A 23,298-nucleotide genomic window follows, 5' to 3' on the forward strand; every position below is an offset into this window, starting at 1 on the left:
TTCTTATTTTTTTTCAGACAATTCGTACTACAGATCTTGACAAACTTAGTCATGGAGCGAAACTCAGTTGAACAGCACGTAAAAGTGATCCGAACTTTGATGCCGATGCCATACAGCGCATTCAACTATAGCCCTATTGCGAACATCTGCGGTCTCATTGAATCAAATCATACGTAGGAGAACCTTTCGATAACATTTGGACTCACATTAAACGTTGGACGTTGGAAGTAATACGTGTATATTCGAGCGAATAGAGGCAAAACCATGTTTTAAAAAAAGGTGAACGCTTTAAAACGAAATATTCGTTGTCTATCTGTCATTGAAAAGCGGATTTGAGAACAAGGTTTTATCGTCGGTTCCAGCTTTGATGTGGTACGTATATAATAAACTGCACCAGTTCAGCGTAATCAATTATCTGCAAGAAAAAAGGAACGACTTTCTGTAGAGTTATTTGAACGTACCTAAAATCGAGTGTTTGTACCGAATATACTTTCAAATTAAAGCTTTGTATCTAGCTTTTAAGAAAACGTCCAAGAAAAAATTGCCAATTATTTCGTGTGTGTGTGAATAGAAGTGTCCAAGAAATTTTGATATCGGATATTTCATAGCGTGCTGTCCCACTCTTTCCTCAAGAATAATGCAAACATGGGTTGCCCTGTGCTCTTTTTTCACAAAAACTTTAGAAAAGCGTAGCAAATATCTTAAAAACTGCATACTGCCTTACAGAAATTTGACACCAGAAAATTTCTTCGCCATTTCTTAAGCGTTTTTTTTTTATGAAAAGTCTATACTTTTCTTGCCAGCTGGATACCAAGCTTTAAATAAGACCGAAAAAAGTACAATTGTACCTACTTTTCCATCACTGGTCGAGAGTTTTGTTTACCTTAGCGAGGGGGCGCGTTCGTTGCTTCAGTCATTGATGAGCTGTCGGCGGATATCGCAGGTATCTCAAAGTGAGCGCAAAGTCGGAATTACATGTAGAAGTGGCTCAGACACCGTAGTCGTGTAAAGTTAATAGCGGACAGTGGTGAGAAGTGAAAGAGAATTGCATTTGTTATTGCTTTTGTTTTTCATTGATGCGAGGTGAGGTGGGTGTATTAGAATATTACGACTCGTGAAATGAAAAGAAGAAAGGAAGGTGCAAATTTTAAATGTAGTTGTTGTTGCAATTTAAGTCACGGATATTTTGCATTACTTGCTTTGTGCGCAGAAGGTTTTTGTTTGCAATTTCCGTATGTTGTTTTATTTAGTCTTCGTAGTTGAATCTTGTAATCGTTATAACAACTTTTTTTTTGCTTTCATTACGCATTTCTTACGATTTTTATCAATTGCGTGTATCTAAACATTGCATTTATCGCACTCCGCTGCTAGTATCAGCTGCCTCTGTTGTTGTATATCTTGCCTTCGCATCTGAGCTGATACAACAACAACAAGAACAACAACAATAATAAAAGACACTGCAACTATAGTTATTCAGAGCATCATCCATTAATACAGAACTGCAACTGGTTGGAGTTGAAGGCGGCAGCTGTTGTATTCACCGGTGCGTTTTTGCTCAGCACAAACGACAGTCTGCTCGCACGCGTCGCGCTTGCAACAACGTATAGAACGGAGAGTTTTACGAATGCAAACAAAAAACGGTCGTGTGGGAAAAATATTTTATTTTACTAAAACCAAAAAAATTTAGTTATTAAAAATTTTTAAAGAAGAAAAGGTAAAAAGCAATACTTTAAAACCGTGTCTAAAATTCTGACAAAAATTTTGGAAACCGTGTTCAAAAACTGTGCTGCTATGTAGGTAGCATTGTTGCTTTAATATTTGATCTTTACTTATGTGTAAAAATTATAACAAACAATTTTTTGAAGTTAATTTTTTTGCTCCAACCGATGTGGGTAATGAAAAATGCATGAGGATAATTAAAAGTCATTCTACAATTATATTTAGTAAATTATAAATTAAAATTGCATATTGTTTTTAAACTTGAAATTCTGTGTGAAAATTTAAAATCATTTCTTGAACTTTTTTTTAACGCACTTTTGTATTATTTTTGTACGTGCATTGCGCGCCCAATACCCAGCTTGGCAACTGTGGGAAAAATATTTTTTCGCGTTAATACGGCTCAGTTTTTATTTCTTATTTTTTTCACCCAAGCCTTTTTGAGGCAGGTGCGTTAACTAATGATTTTCGTTACCACATTTGTAGATTTGATCGCTCGCAGTGGATCTGTTATTTTTTTGCTGTTGTTGTTTCTGCACTTAAGATGCAATTTATTTGCAGCCAACTTCGACTAATGAAAATGTTTAATTGCAACAAAGCGAAAATGTGGTTAAAATGTCAGTTGTCGACTGTGCTTGTTTTTTTTTTGTTTTTTTGCTCATATTGTTTGTTTGCAAACGCTGTTCGTTATAAAGTTTAAAGTCGTAACTATATTTTTTTCTATATTAAAATTTTTCTGTTAGCACAAGTGTTTTAACAATAGTGTGTTAAATACATATTTTTCTGGCGTCATTTAAAATTTTTTCTTTATTTAAATTTTTATTACTTTTTTATTATTGTTGCGGTTGCCTTTTTGCTGTGTTGTTTTCGCATTTATTGTTTACTAATATTTTTTCTATTGATACTCTTGAATTAGTTTACATTTCGCTAATTAGTCTCTGTGGTTTCAGCTGGCATATTAGCTTGTATGGTATCAATAAAGTCTTAATTTTGAGTTTTGCTATTACAGTGGTATCTGGCTGGAGTGAACACCCGATGCTACGAACACCTCGAAAGAGTGAACATGAAAATTTTTCTATTGAGTACTCTATAGAGTGAACAATTTTGAGTCTTTGTAGAGTGAACAAAATTTAAAACCAATTCATTCCAAATTAAAAACTATAACGAAAAACTTAATAACAAAAAGGATAATGCCTTCGCCAGGCCGATCCCGTAAATCCCCGTATAAGGGGTAAGGTAACTCGGAGATTCGGCACTAGTGAAGTGGGAAGACTGTCTGAAGACTTGTAACTTCGCCTCTGGTGTGAGCAAGCTTTGGTCAACCGTGAGGTCATTGTCCAATCCGACGAAGCATGATGACAGAGTTGAAATATCTTTTGGCGACCACAAACAAAGCCAAACGAAGAGTGACCAGAAGGCTGTAGAAACTGCCAACACCAAGTGCGCCTCTTTTTTTCAGCAGCGACGAGGAAAGGATAGCTATCGGGAAGGCGAAAGTCTCCAAAGCAATTGAACGCGACGGAGTGGACGGGACAGAGCTTCGTATGCCTCGGGAGACTCGCATTACATAGCCCAACTTCGATCGGGCTACTGCAGCAGGTTGAACTTATACCTGAACAGAATAAATGCAGATGTGCCAAATGAATTCCCGTCATTCGGAGAGACGCTCCATGACGCTCCATGACGCTCTCTTCGCATTTCCACTGAACCCCACCCTGCTAATGTGTCTGGCCTTATGGACATACCCCATCGAGGCTTCGCGCTTCCTGGGTCTACCGCTATAGAGCTTGACGACAACGATACAACAACAACAGGAAACATGTGTTGGCTTTAGCTGTGGGAAAAGACGACACTTCAGAGTTCTTAAAAATTTAACTTTAAAAGACGCAATGCGCAACAAAATTGATTTTAAAGAACAAAAAACTCAATCTGGATATAGTGAACAATCTGTTTTCTATGAACTGGTCTTGCATTAATTAGTTCACTCGACCCAGACAGCACTGTAATTAGGGGAAAATATGCAATGAGCGTTTGATGTAATTTGGATCGTGTTGTGAGCTAAATATTGATGTTGATTAGAGCTAGAAAGCATTTCGAGAAATGTGACGACGTAATTTTTTGTAGCGGTGACACATGTACGGATATTAAATAAGCAATTCAATACTTGAGAAAAAACAATGCTTAGTGAAAAGGCTCGAGTAAATGTTATAAATAAATATCTACTGCAATCGACAAGATCGTGAGGAAATGAATATGTTTGTATTGTTGAATATAATTTGCATAAATATGTGAATCAAACCAATTCCTAGCTATGTAGCGGCTGCATTTCACACTATTTTCACATGATTTTATCCAAATGCTTTTTTTTTTTAATTAGCATTGTTATATACTTTCATCTGTCAATCGTTGAAAAGCTTCGGATGAGAATCACTTTTGATAACGACCACGGTTGAAGTTAAAAATATTTTTAACTCACTTACAGCAAAAACAAGACAATTCTTAAAGTTTTAAAATTGCAGACAATATGACTGTTATAAATCATCCCTTAAAACCTATTTGACTTCAAATGACACTTAATTTTCCAATTTGGTATTTATTTTCTAAAAATATGTAATATGTAATATATTTTTGTGAAATCTCTGGCGTGTATTATTTTTTCATCACTTAGTTTCTAAACTTTATACAACTGATTTATTTTATTTTACAATTGTACTTTTCTTTACATTACATTTTATTATTAAATGGGCCTCTTTCGAATAAGAAAATTACAAATTTTTTAGCAATTCTATTTGGCACTTTTTTATCCTAATATGCCACCTTATTACTAAGTATAGTTGGCAGCCCTGCCAACAACTGCTGCCTTGGCTTAACTAGGTCATTGAGAGTGAAAATTCCTCTGTCTTCGCACAAAAATTACCTCCCATAAGTCCCTAGAAGTACTCGAGAACAAAACTCTGCAGAAGATTTACGGACGAAAAATACCGTAGACTATAGAATGACGAGCTCTATGCGCATTACAACGACGTAGATGTTGTATAGCCATTTGGAATATAGCGCTTCCGCTCGCTTACTCATATCGTACAAATAGACACAAATGCTCCAGCACTGATAGTATAAACGTGTAACCCGCTGCTGGTATGTAGCAGAGTAAGAGAAAGACATTCTCTCCTAAGGTGCAGCTGAGAAACGACTGGCTTGTTTTATCGAACTTGGTCAAAATCGCTTGTGCGGTTACAGCGCTAAACAAGTGCAGCTCTGGTTATGTTACACAGATATAAGAGTTCAGTTACATTAAGAAGAGATCTTTCTCAATGTACATGGAAAACTTCAAAAATCATCTCCCATATCAAACCCTAATCTAGTCAATCATGGAATATGGGGTCATTGTCCGGTGGAACTCACTGGAAAAGCCTGACCTTGTTAGGAAGCTAGAGCGCGTGCGAAGGGCGACCCTTCTTGAGCTCATCGGAGCGCTCCGAACCACTCGCATTCTAGCACTAAATGCTATGTTCAGTTTCGCTTTTGTTGACATTTCGGGCAAAGTAGCGGCGGTTCGCTCAGCTATTACACTCAAAAGCTATGGGTTATCTTTCAATCCAGCATAGGGACACTCGACAGTTTTCAAAAGCTTGTACTTCTTACTGGAAGAAATGGGGTCCTTCGTCAAACAAATCCCTCCAAGGGGAGATCGGCAGTCTCTGGAGTAGAAGTCCTTCACGGACGGATCGAAGCTGGAACTCTCAATAATCTTCGGAATAATTCCATATCAAGCAGATTTAGGTCCCGAGGCACAGAGACATCACTGGAAATTGTAGGGCTGATGAATTGGCTAGGCAGTGCACCCTCCGGGAAAGATGAACACTGAGTAAAAACCCCGACATGCAAAGTTGCAACGCCGCTTTGGTCGGTTGTAGACCGCAGGGATTTCTGCAGCTGGCAAAGCGCCATCTCTCGATTCTTACAGGTTTACTGACCGGATATTGTCCTTTGACTTAATATCGTCACGGATCCCTACTGCCGCAGCTGTTTAGAAGACGAGCTGGTATTATCTCAGCGCTTCGTTTTCAACAGCACGGAATTCGCTAGACTAAGGCTCAAACATTTCGGTCCGCTTTTCATCAACACTCCCGAGAAGTTCTCCGGTGTGGACATCAACTGCCTGCGAAACTTTGTGTTGGGCAAAAATATTGACCAATGGAATCATATGTCCCGCTACAACGTCGAGCTAATCGAACACACTTTGTACAGAGTCACATTCTTGCCGACTTTTAAAAGGTCACATTTTCTAGTTGAAGGGACTGGAGAAGAGGCAGGAAAATTTTAATATCATCTACACTAATCGGTTCAGAATAGACTGGTGTGGTACTCTGCGCGGCCAGATGCCTCTCTCGTACCTATTTTACCCTCTACTCATCACAATACATCTTTAAATCGCGAGGATTCCGGAAAGGCCAAGGAGCCTTTGGAGGTAAGAACTGTTTGTGCTCTCTCTATGGCCACATTGAGCATATGCTGTTCATTCGTCGCCTCAAGTCGCAAGTAAAATAGTGTCTTCTCAGCTGAAAAGCAGAAACGGTCTACCTAACTTATGCAGATGTCCTCTGTCCTCTGAATCTGCAGTTTACAGTGAGCATAACTGTAATGATTCTAAGTTTATGTTTGGGGCTAATTAGAAGTTTACGTCGTTTTAGATTATACCCAGTAAGCTTTTGGCCTGGCGAAGCCCTGTCGACTATGCCAGTATTGTTCCCTCCTACATAATGTTTCTTTTCTAAGCACTTTTATAATAGTGTTAGCACCTATTGCAAGGAATGTCTCGGGACCTATTGGAGACAAGGCCGCCGTTGTTCTGTCTACGCCGTCCGCTATCTCACGGAAGTTATTCTTTTGATTAACCCGAAGATTTACTGTTTTATTTATCAAAAGAGAAATGCATTTACAGTTCAAAACGGTGAATACGGGAAACTGACAAGTGCGCAGCTAAAATTCAATGTGGCGGCTGCAATATCACAGTAAGCGAACGATCGAAGTTTAGTTAGACGAAGTCTCCAAGTGTTCTATATCCAACATAAGCTGATTCATCGACGAATATAAAAGGTCAAAGCACCTGAAAATAGTGCCCCACATGTTAATTGGGCGCTGAGCTTTATTCAGTCACCGCTACGACCAGACAACCTACTGCTATATACAGATCTCGTCCACCCCTTTCCCAGCCTAAGGATTAGGACGACAGGGGCCGCTAGAGAAGCGTTTTTCGTGCTATATTTTAAAATAAATTTATTTTTATTCCCTCTGCCCTTTTTACGTATCATACCCTGATTATATTATCAATTTAACGAGTGCCAATTTCTCTCCTATAAAAACTTATAATATTTCCGCTACGCACTGCTGTGCAAAATCAATCATGTAAACAATTGCTCACAACAAAAAGGCAAACACAAATCTTACAAAACTCTAAAATTAAAATGCAAATCTTAAAAGCGACCTTAACGTCGGGTTGAATAAACAAAAAACACTTTACTTTTCTATTTACAGCTCAACAACAATAACAACAAAACTAACAACCGCTCCAACAGTGAGACAACAAGCCAACAACACTGGTACAACAATGCAACAAAGTGTTGCCAACAGCCGACTAATTAACATGCAACGAATGTGATCAACGTGCGCGAATATTCGCAAGAAAAAAGTAGAAAATAAGCGAGAACAACGACACTAAAAAGCGCAGAACACACACAAATAGCACGAAGTGTGCATTGCAGATCGTAAACCGCCGCTGGCGGAAAAGTTACAGTGAGTCAATGTGAGAAAAAAAGCGAAATAAAAAAAAAAAACGGTCATAGGGAAGACTCCGGCATTTGCTAAAACATAAACACCATTCGTTCGGTGGCAGGCAAGTAGAATGCGCGGCGATAAAACGTGAATGCATAATGAACTGAAAGTGCGGCAGTATGTAACGTGCAACGTGCAACGTGCAACATGCAATATGCGGCAAACAAAATAGCAAACGATAAAAGATTGACAAACAAAAATATCGCTTACAAAATCAGCAACAACAACAATAAATACAACGAAATTCATTAGCAGCCTGAGCAGAGTGACAACATTAACACCAACGATTGCCACAAAGTCCAATTGCACAAAAAAATACCTAGCTGAAATCGTAGAAACAACAAAAGAAAACACTTTAAAAAAAATACAAAAAGTCTTCATTATCGATATCGGCTGTGGCTGCGTGCACCCTGTTGCCACCTCCGGTCGCACTGACAGCCGTTGATAGTCGTCGTTTAGCCGCCAGACGTTCGCGCACACCATCAGTGCCACCACCAACACCGCCGCCGTCAATCCTCAGGGTATCTCGTTTATCCCAGCTGTGGCAAGCGCGAAATCGCGGAGTTGGCAGAAAAATATTTTATTTATTTATTTATTGCGCTTTGTAGTTGGTGTGTATGGCGTTGTTGTTGCTGTTGCATTAATTTTCTGTAGAGTGGCTTCACCAATGAACGCTGCTGCTGTAGCTGCCGCGCCAGCGGGTATCCATCGCTCCGTTGGTGCTAATTAAGCTGCAGCGAATTTTTGTTTATGCGACTGGTGATATTTTTTGCAGATGTTGCTGATTGCTGGCAATTAAAGTGGCGGAAAATTGAAATAACAAGCCAAACGAAAGAAGAAGAATAAAAATTTGTTCGAAAGTAAATACGAAAAAAGCGTAAACGCTGTGCTGGGAATTTTATGAAAATGAAAAAAGTTCAGGAGGAAACAACAGTTGTGGCGAGAGCATATTTGGCATAAAATAAAAAGATTTCGGTCAGTTAAAATACACTGCAAGGGTACGAGAATAAAACATATGTACGAATTGAATAAAATTTCAGTGAAAAACTGTTTGCATTGCACTTCGAAGAGTCCAGCTTTTGGCAAGCAGATATAAGTTGCAGCAATCGCTCACAAAACACAAAAAGGAGCAGGCCGGCTACAACAACAGCAACACCATAGTCACAAGCGTCTTACTGCAAAAGGCCCAGCTGCTAAGCGGTACGCGGAAACATTGGCTCTGTCCGTTTGAGACTGCTGGTGCAACCACTATAAAACTCCAAAAAGGAAGAAGAAGACAACCCAGCAACAAGCAGAAGCAGACACAGCAACATGTAAGTACCGAAAAAAAAATAAAAATACAAACGTTGTAGTAAATAGTAGCAAGGAAATTCCAAAATATAGATTTTTCTGTGTATGTATTTTAGGATCACTCTAATGTGAATACGTACATCGATACATATATATTTTGAAAACGGTTTTTACTTATGTCTTCTACTTTTTATTTGCTAAATAAGCTTCATAAAATCATGCAGTAACAATTTTTTTTTTTTACATTTGCTTGTTTTGATATATTCGTTAACGGCCTGAGTCCACTGCAACAGCAACAATCGTTCAGTTTTATTGCAACATTTTCTTGCGTATTATTTTTGTTGTTTGTTGATGGTTTGGGTTGCCTGTTGTGTTGCTTTCTCAACAAGTTGCCAATTTTGTATATTGTAAATAGAAATGTTGTACTACATTGTTGTTGCAATCCGCTGTTGTTACATACATACTAGGGATGTCAATTTTCGGGGTTTTGTCGACCCCGGCATTTTCGGGATTTGAAAATACAATCCCGGGATCCCGGGATTGTCCCGAAATTCAGGCAAAAGTGCAAAACATCTGTGATCATCCTATTATAGTATTTTAAATCAGATTGATATAACAAAAAAAGTACAATTTATTGTAATTCATTTACATATTTATTATGGCGATAAATCAGTATTTTCAATCAACAAAAAACAAACATAAAATTTGACAAACATATATGTATGTGTGTATGTACATATCCTCATTAATTTATAACATAGTTTTTGTACAAGTAAAAATGCATATACGGTCACTCACAGAAATATTTTGCATAGATTTTTTTTGCAATATTCAGAATATTTTTCATGGTATTTTTTTTGTTAATTTAAAAAAATATATATGTATGTGCGATTTTGAAGTTGCGAAAACATCCCGTTGACATTTTATATATTTTTTTTGCTACAAAAAAGTTCGTTATAAGGAAGAAAATGCCCAACATCGTCAGTAAAAAAAATTCAAAAATCAATGGAGTTTTTAGCAACTTTAAAATTTCACTTTATTGCATTAAATTGAATGGGCATAAAACTGCATAATAGAATTTTTTGTAAAAATTATGATTAAAAAGTTTGATATTTTTATGATAATTTGGTGAACTTAAACCAACATTCTCTAAAGAGTGAAATTTTGATTTACATGATTATTGTTGTAAAATTAGCTATATATTTTTTTTAATAAACAAAAAAATACCATGAAAAATATTTTGAATATTGCAAAAAAAATCGATGCAAAATATCTTTGTAAGTGACTGTATTTGGTACAGCAGTAACTGCCTATGTAACTATATAATATTTTTTGAATCACTGTTTGAGATCAATTTAAGATATTATCAGTATATTTAAGTAATAATAAAAAAGTTAACACATTTAAGTAAACAATAAATATATAAGTGCATCATCTATTCCATTTCGAGCGAAGCAAAATTATTCCTTCTTTTGATGGTAATGCGATCTTAAAGAAATTATAGCATTAAGGGTTGCAAAAAATTTTTAATTTGCCCTTGAGAGGGGATATTTGTGATCAAAATTTAATTGGCTAACAAAAAAATTGTTTCCAGCAATCCCGGGATTTAAATCGACTAATCCCGGGATATTCGGGACTTAAAAAAGACCGGGATCCCGGGATCCCAAAGTCCCGGGATCCGGGATTGACATCCCTAATACATACATACGTACCTAAATGTATGTACATACATATATCTAATACAAGCCAATGTGAAATGTTGTCTTTTGGTCATTTGTGGTCACTTAGTGGTCGTCCTTCTTGCTTTCTCGCTTCTGCCTGTAGGATTTTCATTTTATTTTCTCTCATTGCGTCTACAACTGAAGACTGTTCTAACCATTTTTGTTTTGCTGTTGCCTTGTTGGTCTGGTATTTAGGTCATTCGTGCAATGTGACAATGTGGAATGGAGCAGATATCCAGATATATGTTATGAACTCTGGCGTTGCAAGTAGCATTGGGAGTTCGATAACATTGAATTGTGTTGGCAAATGAGATGTAGGTTTAGGATGGCAATTAGTTTTGATTGCGCAGCCCGCTTCTGATTGAGTTAGATCATCGCAGGTCTATGTCTAGTTGCAATAGGTCCAATTTAATAAAAAAGTCCTCAGGACGAAAACCAGAGCAGTGGAGGGATATAGTTTAACGGGATTCCAAAGGACAATGCTGTTATTTTGTCAAACGAATGTGGTGATAATTTCCAGGAGACGCGACAGAAAGCTAGGTCTAATTATGTGAAGTGGTGAATCATTAGGCAGTTCTTTCATACAAAAGGAAGTCAGGCCTGGACCACTTATATCGATATGACTGTCTGTGGAAATACAAAATTCACGTGAAAGATGGCTTCGAATTCAGAAGAATGAGAACAGTAGGACAACCGAAGAGTACTTTGGGAAACAACTCTCTTGGAGTCTCTTATGAGACTATTTCTCAATGTTAATTTCCATATGTGAAAGCTAAACTAGGTGATCACAGTTTTTTATATTGTAGAAAGTTCTAAACCCTTAACTCCTACCTTAATCGGCCTTTTTGACTCTTATTTTGAAAAAGTTCAACTTAAGTTCGATTGTCAGATAAAGGGTTAAAATATACTACACAAATGTGAAACAGGAAAAGTTCATTGAAAATAGCCCTCTTACTATTCTGATAAATACTACTTAAGTTAATATTTTTACTGCTAAAACAGCTAAAAGTTTACTTCCGGTTGCGCAAATTCTTATTATATAAGAGTTTTTTTTTTGTAAGCTCGATATCTACGTATTTGCTTGATCACAAATTATATAAAATTAATGCAAAATCACTACTTTGAATCGCCAAGACCGCCCACGTGCAAATAATAGTCATCGCCGGCGATTAAATTAAATACTATGCACGGCTTGTGCCAAATAAACGCCCCCAAGTCTGAATTAAAAAGCTCTAGATTTCCATAATTGAAGGTTGCCGGTGCGCTGGAGAGGTAAGAGGGACAGGCAGTAAGTAGCAAGCGAATGCAAGACTAGTAAATGTATGCCAAGGAGTTTATATGCAAACGTACAAGAAATATTAGTCGACGATATTGGAGAATGCCGATAAATAATAATATGTAACCAGAAATGGACACGAAGATCTCTCCACTAGCTTGCCATCTCCGATACGCAAACTCAGATGGCTGTTTAATAAATAATTATAGCCCAACCTATTTACTAATTATAGTTTTTAGGCATAAAGAAAACCGAAAGTGTATATTAGTGCTCTGCTTTGTTTCTCAGTAGAAGAATCCATGCTACTAGCGATGTTACGGACCTTCGAGTTCGATTCCGAAAGGTCCTGTTTTTCTGTCTGCGCGCACGCATTGCTGACGCCTTGCGCAGAGAGGAAGTAAGAAGCTGCAGCATGCGAAGCACCGCCAGCCTTCACCAAGGCTTGGCGCACACCTTCAACCAACGCGACCAGCAGCTACCGCAGCTCAGACATCGCACACTTCAGCTTCCGCAGCAGTAGCAGCAGCCGCCACCAACAGGCAACTACCTATGTACTTACTTACATACATATTACGGTCGTCAACGCGCTGGTGTGTACTGCTTTTGGCAGTTGTTGGCGATTGTTGTCGTCGATTAACATCACAGCCGGCAATTACGCGCATTAGCTGGAATTTCAATTTTGCCTCATTTCATTGGCAGCGGCGGTGGTCATTGTTGTTGCTCGCTGTCGGCTAATGACGGTTGATTATGTGCTTGACGACTGTTGTGTGCAATTTGTCGTTGTAGCTACCGCCATTGTTGATGTTGCTGCCAGTGTTGCCGTTGTGCGACTAAAGGGGCAATATGCCCCTTTTTAGACGCCAATACCCTTTGACTTGACTTTTTCAAAATTTGGATTTTTTGACCTTTTTCCAAAATTATGTGCGACTTTTGTCCCTTTTCAGAGATTTTGTTTTAGAACCATGCTATTAAAAAATACTTCCTCCTGTAAGTAGGAAAACATGCACCACTTAAAACTTTTAAAGGAAATTCAACTCTTCTTTCAGACCCTCGATTTCTATATTTTGTTTAAAGCTTGTGCCGCTATTTTATTCTTAAATTTAACATCGCAACTTTCTAGCAGCGAAAAGACTTATAATACATGTAAATTTCATTTTGACTTGGGATCTCAGATTTTTTTTTACTAGTAAAGAAAAGCAAATATAATATGGTGACCCTTTATTTCGTCATTATCCCTTTTTTGCGACTTTCTGAAAATTCTTAACGGCAACAGTGGTTGCTGCTGCTGTTGCTGGTGCTTCTACTGCATAGCTGGGCAAAACGCTACTCGCGAGTAGCGTCTGCGTCGCAGCGCTTATACGTATACAGAAACGACGCAGCGAATTTCAATTCAGTCTGCTTTCAGATTTCATGAGAGTAACACTATGCTTCGCCGTTGAATATTTTTATTCGTAATTTTAGCGCGTGGTTGCCACCTATATATGTAACAATGCCCAAAATGTCTGAGTATGAGTGCCAATTACAGTTTTTGGTTTTAAAAAAAGCTAATAATGCCCAATGCTTGTTGTGTGGTAATACGACCATTAACCATAAACAAATGAAAAAAACGCTCCACTCAGTGCAATTATAGAAAAGTGCTTCTCAGCGCGACGCACTAGGGCACACATTGCATACTTTATTTTATAATATTTTTTTTATCAAAAGAAATCGATAGAGAAATGTAAATGCTGGTTTATGCCCAAAAATACTTAATGAATAATATTTATAAGTTATACTCTATTTTTAAGACTAAATACCTACTTATATGAAACAAGTAATTTTTAGCAAGAAAAAAACCGACTTCAACTCTCATATAAAAAAAAAAAATATATATATATATCTCACGATCCACTGATCGGATCTTAACCAGATTAGTATGGGACCACCTCTGAGACACTACCTTTCCGATGCAAAAAGAATTATCGAAATCGGTTGACGTGGTCCAAACTTATGCGGTAACATACATAAAAAAAAAAAAAAAAAAAAAGATTCCGACGAACTGATAACCTCCTCCTTTTTTGGAAGTCGGTTAAAAAATAAGACCTAAACACCGTAACCATCTGGCCGGTCAGCATATAAAAGAATTTGTTCTAATAAAACGGAGCCCAGGTATTATACAAATGAGTTTACCTAATTTAAGTTTTTTTAAATTATACAAGTACTAAATTTTTCTTATGCAAAAGGTTGTATAAACTAATAGTATTAGTTACTAAAAACTTCCAAGGTTCATTATTACACTATAGGTATAAGCAAAATAGGCCAAAATACCCATGCACGAAAAATACCACTTTTAGTACATTTATAAAAAATGCGGCAACCATAACTGAGCGCGACGCACTAATACCATGACAAAATGAGACTGTGTTGGTGTGCCCAGCTATGTTCTACTGTGATTGTTGCTGTTTTAAAGCGACTGCTGTGAGTACAGTTAAGAAATCTGAATTGCCAACCCACATAGCTGCCATTTTGGCTGTGGCATCTGGCCGATTTTGGCTCAAAAGCGCATTGAAGAATGTCGTTGAGTTTTTGTAAAAAAATCACACAATCAGTAAGCATTAAAACACCCTCTGGGCCAAGCATAGTACGTACGTGTATTTTGGCTAGATAATTTTACAATTTGTAATTTCTTTGAATACATTTTTTATTAGAATTCCTGATCCAGTTCTCAAAGAAGCCGAACATTTTTTGAAGTGTCTAACTTCTTTTGCGATGTTTCCCATTTTTCCAGCTCTTTAAAGGCAAACCATACATATAAATTGCCGAGCAGGGCGCCTGAAACGTAGAGCCCAAATAAAATGCGATATTCACCGGTGGGAAGCGGCAGCATGAGATTACTATGCAGTGGCCGAAAGCGGTCTACGATGAATTCGCCCTGCAGTGAGAAAGAAGAGTATACCAGTCGTAGATAAAATTAAAATTAAACAAAATTTTTAATGTTTTGAAGCTCACCTCATAAGGACATGAATGATTTGCATTTGTGAATTTCTCTATTAGTTTGAATAAAATATCAATGTATACGGAATTTTTACGGGTTTTCATAAATGCGCAAGCATCGAAGGTAACATTGATCAGAAATGGTTGGAAGGTGTTGTATTTCCTCATGGTCTCAACATGCAGCTAAAAAGTAAATTATTTCAAGTAACTTTATTTATTATATATGTACTTATGCTCGAATATGTCCGATTACACTTCAGTATCTATAAGTACTTACATGGCAATTGTGCACCCTTTTCAGCAACTGAAGGCGAAAAGTCGCCTCAACGACATCACGCTTCACAGCTTTCAGCCGACACACATTTACTCGAACCAATTCTTTACTCATATCTCTGCATTACATTCTGGTCAATTTGAAAATAGGACTCTGTTTTTGGCGAAATGTTTGCGAGTAAAAATTAGTTCAGAAAATAAAATTCTTGTTCAACTTACACTTTCCACAGAAATGATTTGCAGAATTAGAATCATAAAAAAATTGTTGTGCACCTTCACCATATTGACAACGTAATTTTCAATAAACCACTGTAAGTCAAATGAATGTTGGGAAAATGCGATGGGTAAAATTCTAAATCAGTTATTGAGCGTTTATCTGATGGCCAATTAAAGATTAATTGGAGTAAGCGAAATACATGGGTGGCCGCTGGCGTAACGAACTTATTGGAGATTCATACCTACTATCACTCGGTAGGACCCAAGTTCGATGCCTGTTTGGCGGAATATTTAAATGTTCGCGATAGGTTTTTTTAATAGCGGTCGCTGCTCGGCACGTACATATTTTATTTAATGGTAACCCTATGAGTGTACTCCTACGATGAAGAAGCTATTCACAAGAAACTATGTAATTGTTCTTCCAAGCCGGCGATCCATATGCTTGACAACACCTCACAAATTAGGGGAGAAGCTGGGCCAAAAATTTACAAAAATTTCTGAACGCCATATACAGGCTTTTTTTTTAACGAAAAAAATTACTTAGCGATTACATATCACAGCGCACGGCAGTGCGCGCGAGTGACGAAAGCAGCCACAGTAGCATGCTGAAATTACAAGGAATTACGTTGGAAAGGTCTTGAGGAGTGTGTCCAGGAAATGTATTCAAGCTTCACAAACAATTAAACGGATTCTTAAAAATTAGGTGTTGCGAAACAATAAACGTTTTTTTGCTTTTGCCGGTTTAAGGGGGCATGTGGGTACACCCAACATATTTAGTGTTATTCTATAGGCCAATACCTTTCAAACGATACCTTATATATTAAGTTCCGGCTACTAGTTGGAAAGATATAGAGGTAAATGTGTTTTGGTTCGTGTCTCAACTACGAGATGCTTTGGTATGTATGTGGCGTCTATACGTACCTTCATTTAATTTTTTTCAAACTTTCAGGAATTAAAGTACTAAAAAAACTAAGAAGGTTTTGTTCCAGGATGTTTTGATGCGTATGCCTTTGTGGGCGTGGCGGCTGCATGAAATTCGAAAAAAAGGCAATTTTTTAAACTACCACTGAGGCCGCACTACTTAGTCCATGTCATTAATGTGGATGTAAGTAGAAGGGTATTAAAACAGGCTATCCAACGCTATCTTTTATGTTTATGAAATATAAATATGTTATGACGTTATCGCCTGAAAACTAAAAATCGGGCTGTTGAAAATATAGATTTCGCGAATTTTATCGAAAACAGGTCAATCGATTTTATTCTAAGTTTCGCCAAGTCCAGCCCAAAACCTTAGCTTTTATTTTGTATATAGCTTATATCTGGGAAAACTCGTGTTGTGGAGATATGGCGACTCAAATTGAAAAAAGTCGCCCCAAATAGCGACCAATGGTTTAAAATTAACATATTCGTCTAATTTGGTTACTTTAAGATATACATATAACATACCCAGTTCCCTGAAAAAAAATTGCTCATTCCGCGATTGCCACTTAAACCGAAATTCCCTGCAAATCGGGGAATTTCACGCGAGCTGACAAGTTGAAGGATGCAGCTGTGCTAATCACTTCGTACATGTCTTGGAAACCACAATTTGTGTGTATTTTAGAGTTTTTTCAGTCACATGCCGAAATTGTAGAATTTCCCCATCTTAGTTACAGATATGTACACAGTGTTTAACTATGCTACATGGGCTTATCACCCACACTTAACCTACCTGGGAAGACGCGTACAATATTAGCTACAGTTGTAAATAAATATGAATGTATGAATGCATTTTGTTCACCCAATGGTGCCGCTACTACCTGTATACATACCGTCGCTGCATAAATTATTTTCTAGAGAGTAAAAACACTCATATTTCAAAATGGTTATCTTTTTTATAAAGTAGTCGCATTTCTGGCTAGCATATTTCAGGACGAATGGATAAGGATTGAGCCAAGAACTTCTGTAAGCAAATCCAATTTTTGGCAGCAAATGCGAGTTACGCGGTTTTGCAGAATGACGATACGCGGTTTTGTATTTTGAACGACGATGTGTATAAATTGCCACTGAGCAAAATTACTTGAGAAAAAAGCATTAGTTTAATAGCACGAGTGCAACACCGTGCACATGTGTGCGCCCCACACCCGGTAGAAATGTTAACAAAAAGAAACTATGAGACAATCAGACGAATACAGTTGTTTATTGTATCCAAAGTTGGTACCAAGTTGATAAGTTTTTATCATTTCTCATATATATATATTTTTTTTAATTTTTTCGAATACAAAGGATGTGATCATTCTTTTTCGCTTTATTCCGTATTCGAAAAACTATATGTTTCAATATATATGTACATCGATTTGAATACATAAGTGAGATCTAGATAAGCACAAAACAAAAAACAGAACTTTTGCAACGATTCGTATGAATAAAAAAGATTTTCCCTACGTTTCCAATGCAGTTAAAAAATGCGTATAATTTTCGTAACGAAATTGATATCATAAATTTTGTGTTTCTAGTTCAGCTTTCGTCACTCGAAAAGTTTACCTCAAAGAGGTGTTTTATTTGATTTAATACACTCGTATGCACTAAAATAAAGCAATGCTTTTTCGCCTTTTCTTGTTATTTGTTTTTATTTATTAAATTCCATTATTTCCTATTACAGTGAAGTTAATTTTTTAATGAAAACATACAACCGCATGTTTCAATCTTTGTGGAAAATTTAAAAAATGCATCTAATTTTCATAAAACTTTAAAAGCGACGGCTGTGTATGGAGTTAAAAATCTGATTTGCCAACCCACATATATAGCTGCCATTTTGGTTGTGGCATCAGGCCGATTTTGGTTTAAATGCGCAATGAAGAATGCCACCGACATTCCTTGTTAGAATTTCTGATGCATATCTCAAAGAAACCGGAGATTTTTTGGAGTGTATAACTTCTTTTGCGATGTTTCCCACTTTTCCAGCTCTTTAAAGGCAAACCATACATATAAATTGCCGAGCAGGGCGCCTGAAATGTAGAACCCAAATAAAATGCGATAGTCGCCGGTGGGAAGCGGCAGCATGAGATTACTATGCAGCGGCCGAAAGCGGTCTATGATGAATTCGCCCTGCAATGAGAAAGAAGAGTATACCACTCGTAGATAAAATTAAAATTAAACAAAATGTTTATATGTTTTGAAGCGCACCTCATAAGGACATGTATGATTTGCATTTGTGAATTTCTCTATTAGTTTGAATAAAATATCAAAGTATACGGAATTTCTGCGCGTTTCCATAAATGCGCAAGCATCGAAGGTAACATTGATCAGAAATGGTTGGAAGGTGTTGTATTTCCGCATAAGCTCAACATGCAGCTAAAAAGTAAATTATTTCAATTTACTTACTATATATTAGAATGGTTCATAAAAGCAATCTTTTTGGAAATTCATAAACGCTACATTAGAATAATGTTATTTGAGACACGTATTTTTTTATTTTGAAAAAAAGTTTTTTTTTTAGAGGTCGCGCTGGTCGGTTTTTTTATAAAAACGCTGATGTTCTCAATTTTTATATTTTTGTGACATGTTAAGATGCAACTAAAAATGTGGTTCTTACATATAATTACTCTGGTGTTACTGGGGAACATTCCCTTAATTACACACCTGTCTTGGACAGTTAGAATGGGCCTAGTTCCCGAAAATATTCTCTCGAAAAGACATTAGTAAAATTAAAACGTTGATACTGAACGATTTACGCGTTGTCATGGGTTAGAACTTGTTACCAGGGGGTTTCTGAGGTTGATAATTAGGAATCTGAAGTCAGTTTTTAAAATTTCAAAATGAAGGATCCAAAATGGCGATTAATTTTTTTTTTTACATTATTGGTTTTGCTTGGAAACCGGCACTCGGGAGTTTTTGAGGTTCGCCGATTACGAATCTGAAGTCAATTTTTTTTTAAATTCGAAATGGCGGATCCAATATGGCGATCAAATAAAAAATAAATAAAAATACTAAAATTAAAACGTTGATACTGAACGTTTTAAGCATTTTGAAGGGTTGAAACTCGTTTCCAGGGGTTTTCTGGGGTTTCTGATTACGAATTTGTTGTCATATTTTCAAAATTCAAAATGGCGGTTAAGAGTTTCAAACAATTCCAATAACTTTTTTTAGAGTTGGTGGCCATTTTGGATCCACCATTTTGAGGTAGCGTTTATGAATTTCCAAAAAAAAAAAAAATTTTGAACAACTCTACTACATATACATATGTATGTATGTATACTCGAATATGTCCGATTACACTTCAGTACTTACATGGCAATTGTCCACCTTTTTCAGCAACTGAAGGCGAACAGTCGCCTCAACGACATCACGCTTCACAGCTTTCAGCCGACACGCATTTAGCCTACCCAATTCTTTATTCAGATCTCTACATTCAATTCTGGTCATTTTGAAAACAGGACTCTGTTTTTGGCGAAATGTTTGCGAGTAAAAATTAGTTCAGAAAATAAAATTCTTGTTCAACTTACACTTTCCACAGAAATGATTTGCAGAATTAGAATCACAAAAAAATTGTTGTGCACCTTGACCATATTGACAACGTAACTTTCAATAAACCATGGTAAGTCAAATGAATGTTGGGAAAATGCGATGGTAAAAATTCTAAATCAGTTATTGAGCGTTTATCTGATGGCCAATTAAAGATTAATTGGAATAAGCGAAATAGGTGGTGGCTGCCGTAACGAACTTGTTGGAGATTCATACCTACTATCACTTGGTAGGACCCAAGTTCGATGCCTGTTTGGCGGAAGATTTAAATGTTCGAGATAGTTCTTTTTTTTTTAACAGCGGTCGCTGCTCGGCACGTACATATTTAATGGCAACCCTATGAGTGTACTCCTACGATGAAGAAGCTATTCACAAGAAAGTATGTAACTGTTGTCCCAAGCCGGCGATCCATATGTTTGACAACACCTCACAAATTAGGGGAGAAGCTGGGCCAACAACGTAGAAAAAATTTGTGAGCGCCATATACAGGCGTTTTTTTACCGAAAAAAATTACTTAACGATTACATATTTAATACACTCTCATGCACTAAAATGGGGCAATGCTTTTTCGCATTTTTTTTGTTATTTTTTTTATTTATTTATTAAATTCCATTATTTTTCAATTAAAGTAAAGTAAATTTTTTAATAAAAAACATACAACCGCATGTTTCAATCTTTGTGGAAAATTTAAAAAATGCATCTAATTTTCATAAAACTTTAAAAGCGACGGCTGTGTATGGAGTTAAAAATCTGATTTGCCAACCCACATATATAGCTGCCATTTTGGTTGAGGCATCTGGCCGATTTTGGTTTAAATGCGCAATGAAGAATGCCGCCCACATTCCTTGTTAGAATTTCTGATGCATATCTCAAAGAAACCGGAGATTTTTTGGAGTGTCTAACTTCTTTTGCGATGTTTCCCATTTTTCCAGCTCTTTAAAGGCAAACCATACATATAAATTGCCGAGCAGGGCGCCTGAAATGTAAAACCCAAATAAAATGCGATAGTCGCCGGTGGGAAGCGGCAGCATGAGATTACTATGCAGTGGCCGAAAGCGGTCTATGATGAATTCGCCCTGCAATGAAAAAGAAGAGTACACCACTCGTAGATAAAATTAAAAACAAATTTTAATGTTTTGAAGCTCACCTCATAAGGACATGTATGATTTGCATTTGTGAATTTCTCTATTAGTTTGAATAAAATATCAAAGTATACGGAATTTTTGCGCGTTTTCATAAATGCGCAAGCATCGAAGGTAACATTGATCAGAAATGGTTGGAAGGTGTTGTATTTCCTCATGGTCTCAACATGCAGCTAAAAAGTAAATTATTTCAAGTAACTTTATTTATTATATATGTATGCTCGAATATGTCCGATTACACTTCAGTATCTATAAGTACTTACATGGCAATTGTCCACCCTTTTCAGCAACTGAAGGCGAACAGTCGCTTCAACCATATCACGCTTCACAGCTTTCAGCCGACACGCATTTACTCGAACCAATTCTTTACTCATATCTCTACATTCCATTCTGGTCATTTTGAAAAAAGGACTCTGTTTGCGGCGAAATGTTTGCGAGTAAAAATTGGTTCAGAAAATAATATTCTTGTTCAACTTACACTTTCTACAAAAATGATTTGCAAAATAAGAGTCACAAAAAATTTAGTGTGCACCTTGACCATATTGGCAATCTAATTTTCAATAAACCACTGTAAGTCAAATAAATGTTGGGAAAATGCGTTGGTAAAAATTCTAAATCAGTTAATGCGCGTTTACGGGTTGTGTGGCTTATCTGATGGTCAATTAAAAAATAATAAATTAAGCTTAAATTAATTTGAGTAAGCGAAATAGGTGGCGGCTGCCGTAACGGATTGGTTGGAGATTCATACCTACTACCAAGTTCGATGCCTGTTTGGCGGAAGATCTATATGCTCGAAATAGTCTTTATTCTAATAGCGATCGCTGCTCGGCAGGTTTGTAATTGCAAACCTACTAGTGTATTTCTTCGATAAATAAGCTATTCACAAGAAACTATGTAATTGTCGTTCCAAGCCGGCGATCCATTTGTTTGACAACGCCTCACAATATAGGGGAGAACCGGGGCCAAAAATTTAGAAACAATTTTTGGGCGCCATATACAGGCTTTTTTAACGAAAAAATTAATTAGCGATGACATATTTAATACGCTGCTATGCACTAACATGGGCAATGCTTTTTCGCCGTCTTTTTGGTATTTTTTTATTTATGTGAATTCTATTAATTTTCCATTAAAGTACAGTTGATTCTTTAATAAAAACCATACAAACAGTAGTTTCAAACTTTGTGGAAAGTTTAAAAAATTCATCTAATTTTCATAAAAATTTAAGTCTTACCGTTGATTTTTGAAATTTTTTACTAACGCTCTGCCGCAATGTTTTTCATATATGTAAATGCACACAATGGGATACAAAACTGCATACTGAAAATAGTTCTAACAACTCTGAGAAAAAAGTTTGAAATTTTGATGAAAATTCCAATATATGTAATTGAATGCAATGTGCGTCAAATCTGCATACTCTAAAAATTCTAAAAAACTCGGAGAAAAAATTTGTAATTTCGATAAAAGTTTACGATTTTTTTTTTAACTTTCAACAAAGTTGGAAACTTGCGTTTACCTATTGGACAATGAATTCATTTTAATTAGAGAAATAATGGCAATTAAATCAAAGAAAAATAACCCAGAAAAAAGCTAAAAAACGTTGAGCCTATTCAAGTGCATGGGAGTGTATGTATGTACATATTCATATACATATGTGTATTTATACATATAAACAAAATTTTTTTTTCAATAACATTATACGGCAAAACAAACTTTTTTTCTGGGTATTGGACCAAACCGTAAAAAAGTAATTTCTCCGTTTTTCGAAGTTTCGAGATATGGGCCTGCGAAGTTCGAAATTTGACCTTTGGTAAAGAATTATTTTTAATTATCGTATGCAAACAACTAAAAAGTTAAAATATAGACGTGGTCTGTCTTTTGCCCTTATTTTAACGGCAAGTAACTTTTTTGTGTGCAGACTTATATAACAGGTGTTATAAGGGCTCAAAGGTCAGATCTTCGAAGACCCAAAAAAATGATATTTAAAAAAAAATTTAACTGATTTTTGACCCCTTATATCACCTGGAATATAAGTTTGCACAAAAAAAAGTTATATACCGTTTAAATAAGAGCAGAAACCAGACCACGTCAAATTTTTACATTTTGAGTTAACATACAATAATTAAAAATTATTTTTTACCAAAGGTCCAATTTCCAACATCGAGCGCCCATATATCGATTTCTGAAGCTAACTTCGAAAAACGGAGAAACAACTTTTATAATTATGACCCAATCGCTTAAAAAAAGTTGGTTTTGTCCAATACCCAGCCAAGTGTTGTACAGTGTAATTAAATAAATTTTTAAAGGCTATTAAATATTTGTAAATACCAATCGATAAACTTTAAATGATTTCTAATTT

The 23,298-nt window shown here is 36.4% G+C and overlaps 1 protein-coding gene across 1 annotated transcript in view; it reads left to right on the top strand.

The window, feature by feature from the left end:
• The window catches only part of LOC108360606 (sister chromatid cohesion protein DCC1), a 40,103-nt gene extending 39,737 nt beyond the window's left edge, over positions 1-366 (top strand). Inside the window, exon 4 of the mRNA XM_017612964.1 lies at positions 18-366. Coding sequence (XP_017468453.1) covers positions 18-177 — 160 coding nt within the window. The 3' untranslated portion in view covers positions 178-366. The remainder of the gene's footprint in view (positions 1-17) is intronic.
• The last annotated feature ends 22,932 nt before the right edge of the window (positions 367-23,298 follow it).

This window comes from Rhagoletis zephyria, unplaced genomic scaffold, assembly GCF_001687245.7.
Source record: "Rhagoletis zephyria isolate East Lansing unplaced genomic scaffold, Rhagoletis_zephyria_1.1 Rzeph_scaffold_00593, whole genome shotgun sequence".
Lineage (NCBI taxonomy): Eukaryota > Metazoa > Arthropoda > Insecta > Diptera > Tephritidae > Rhagoletis > Rhagoletis zephyria.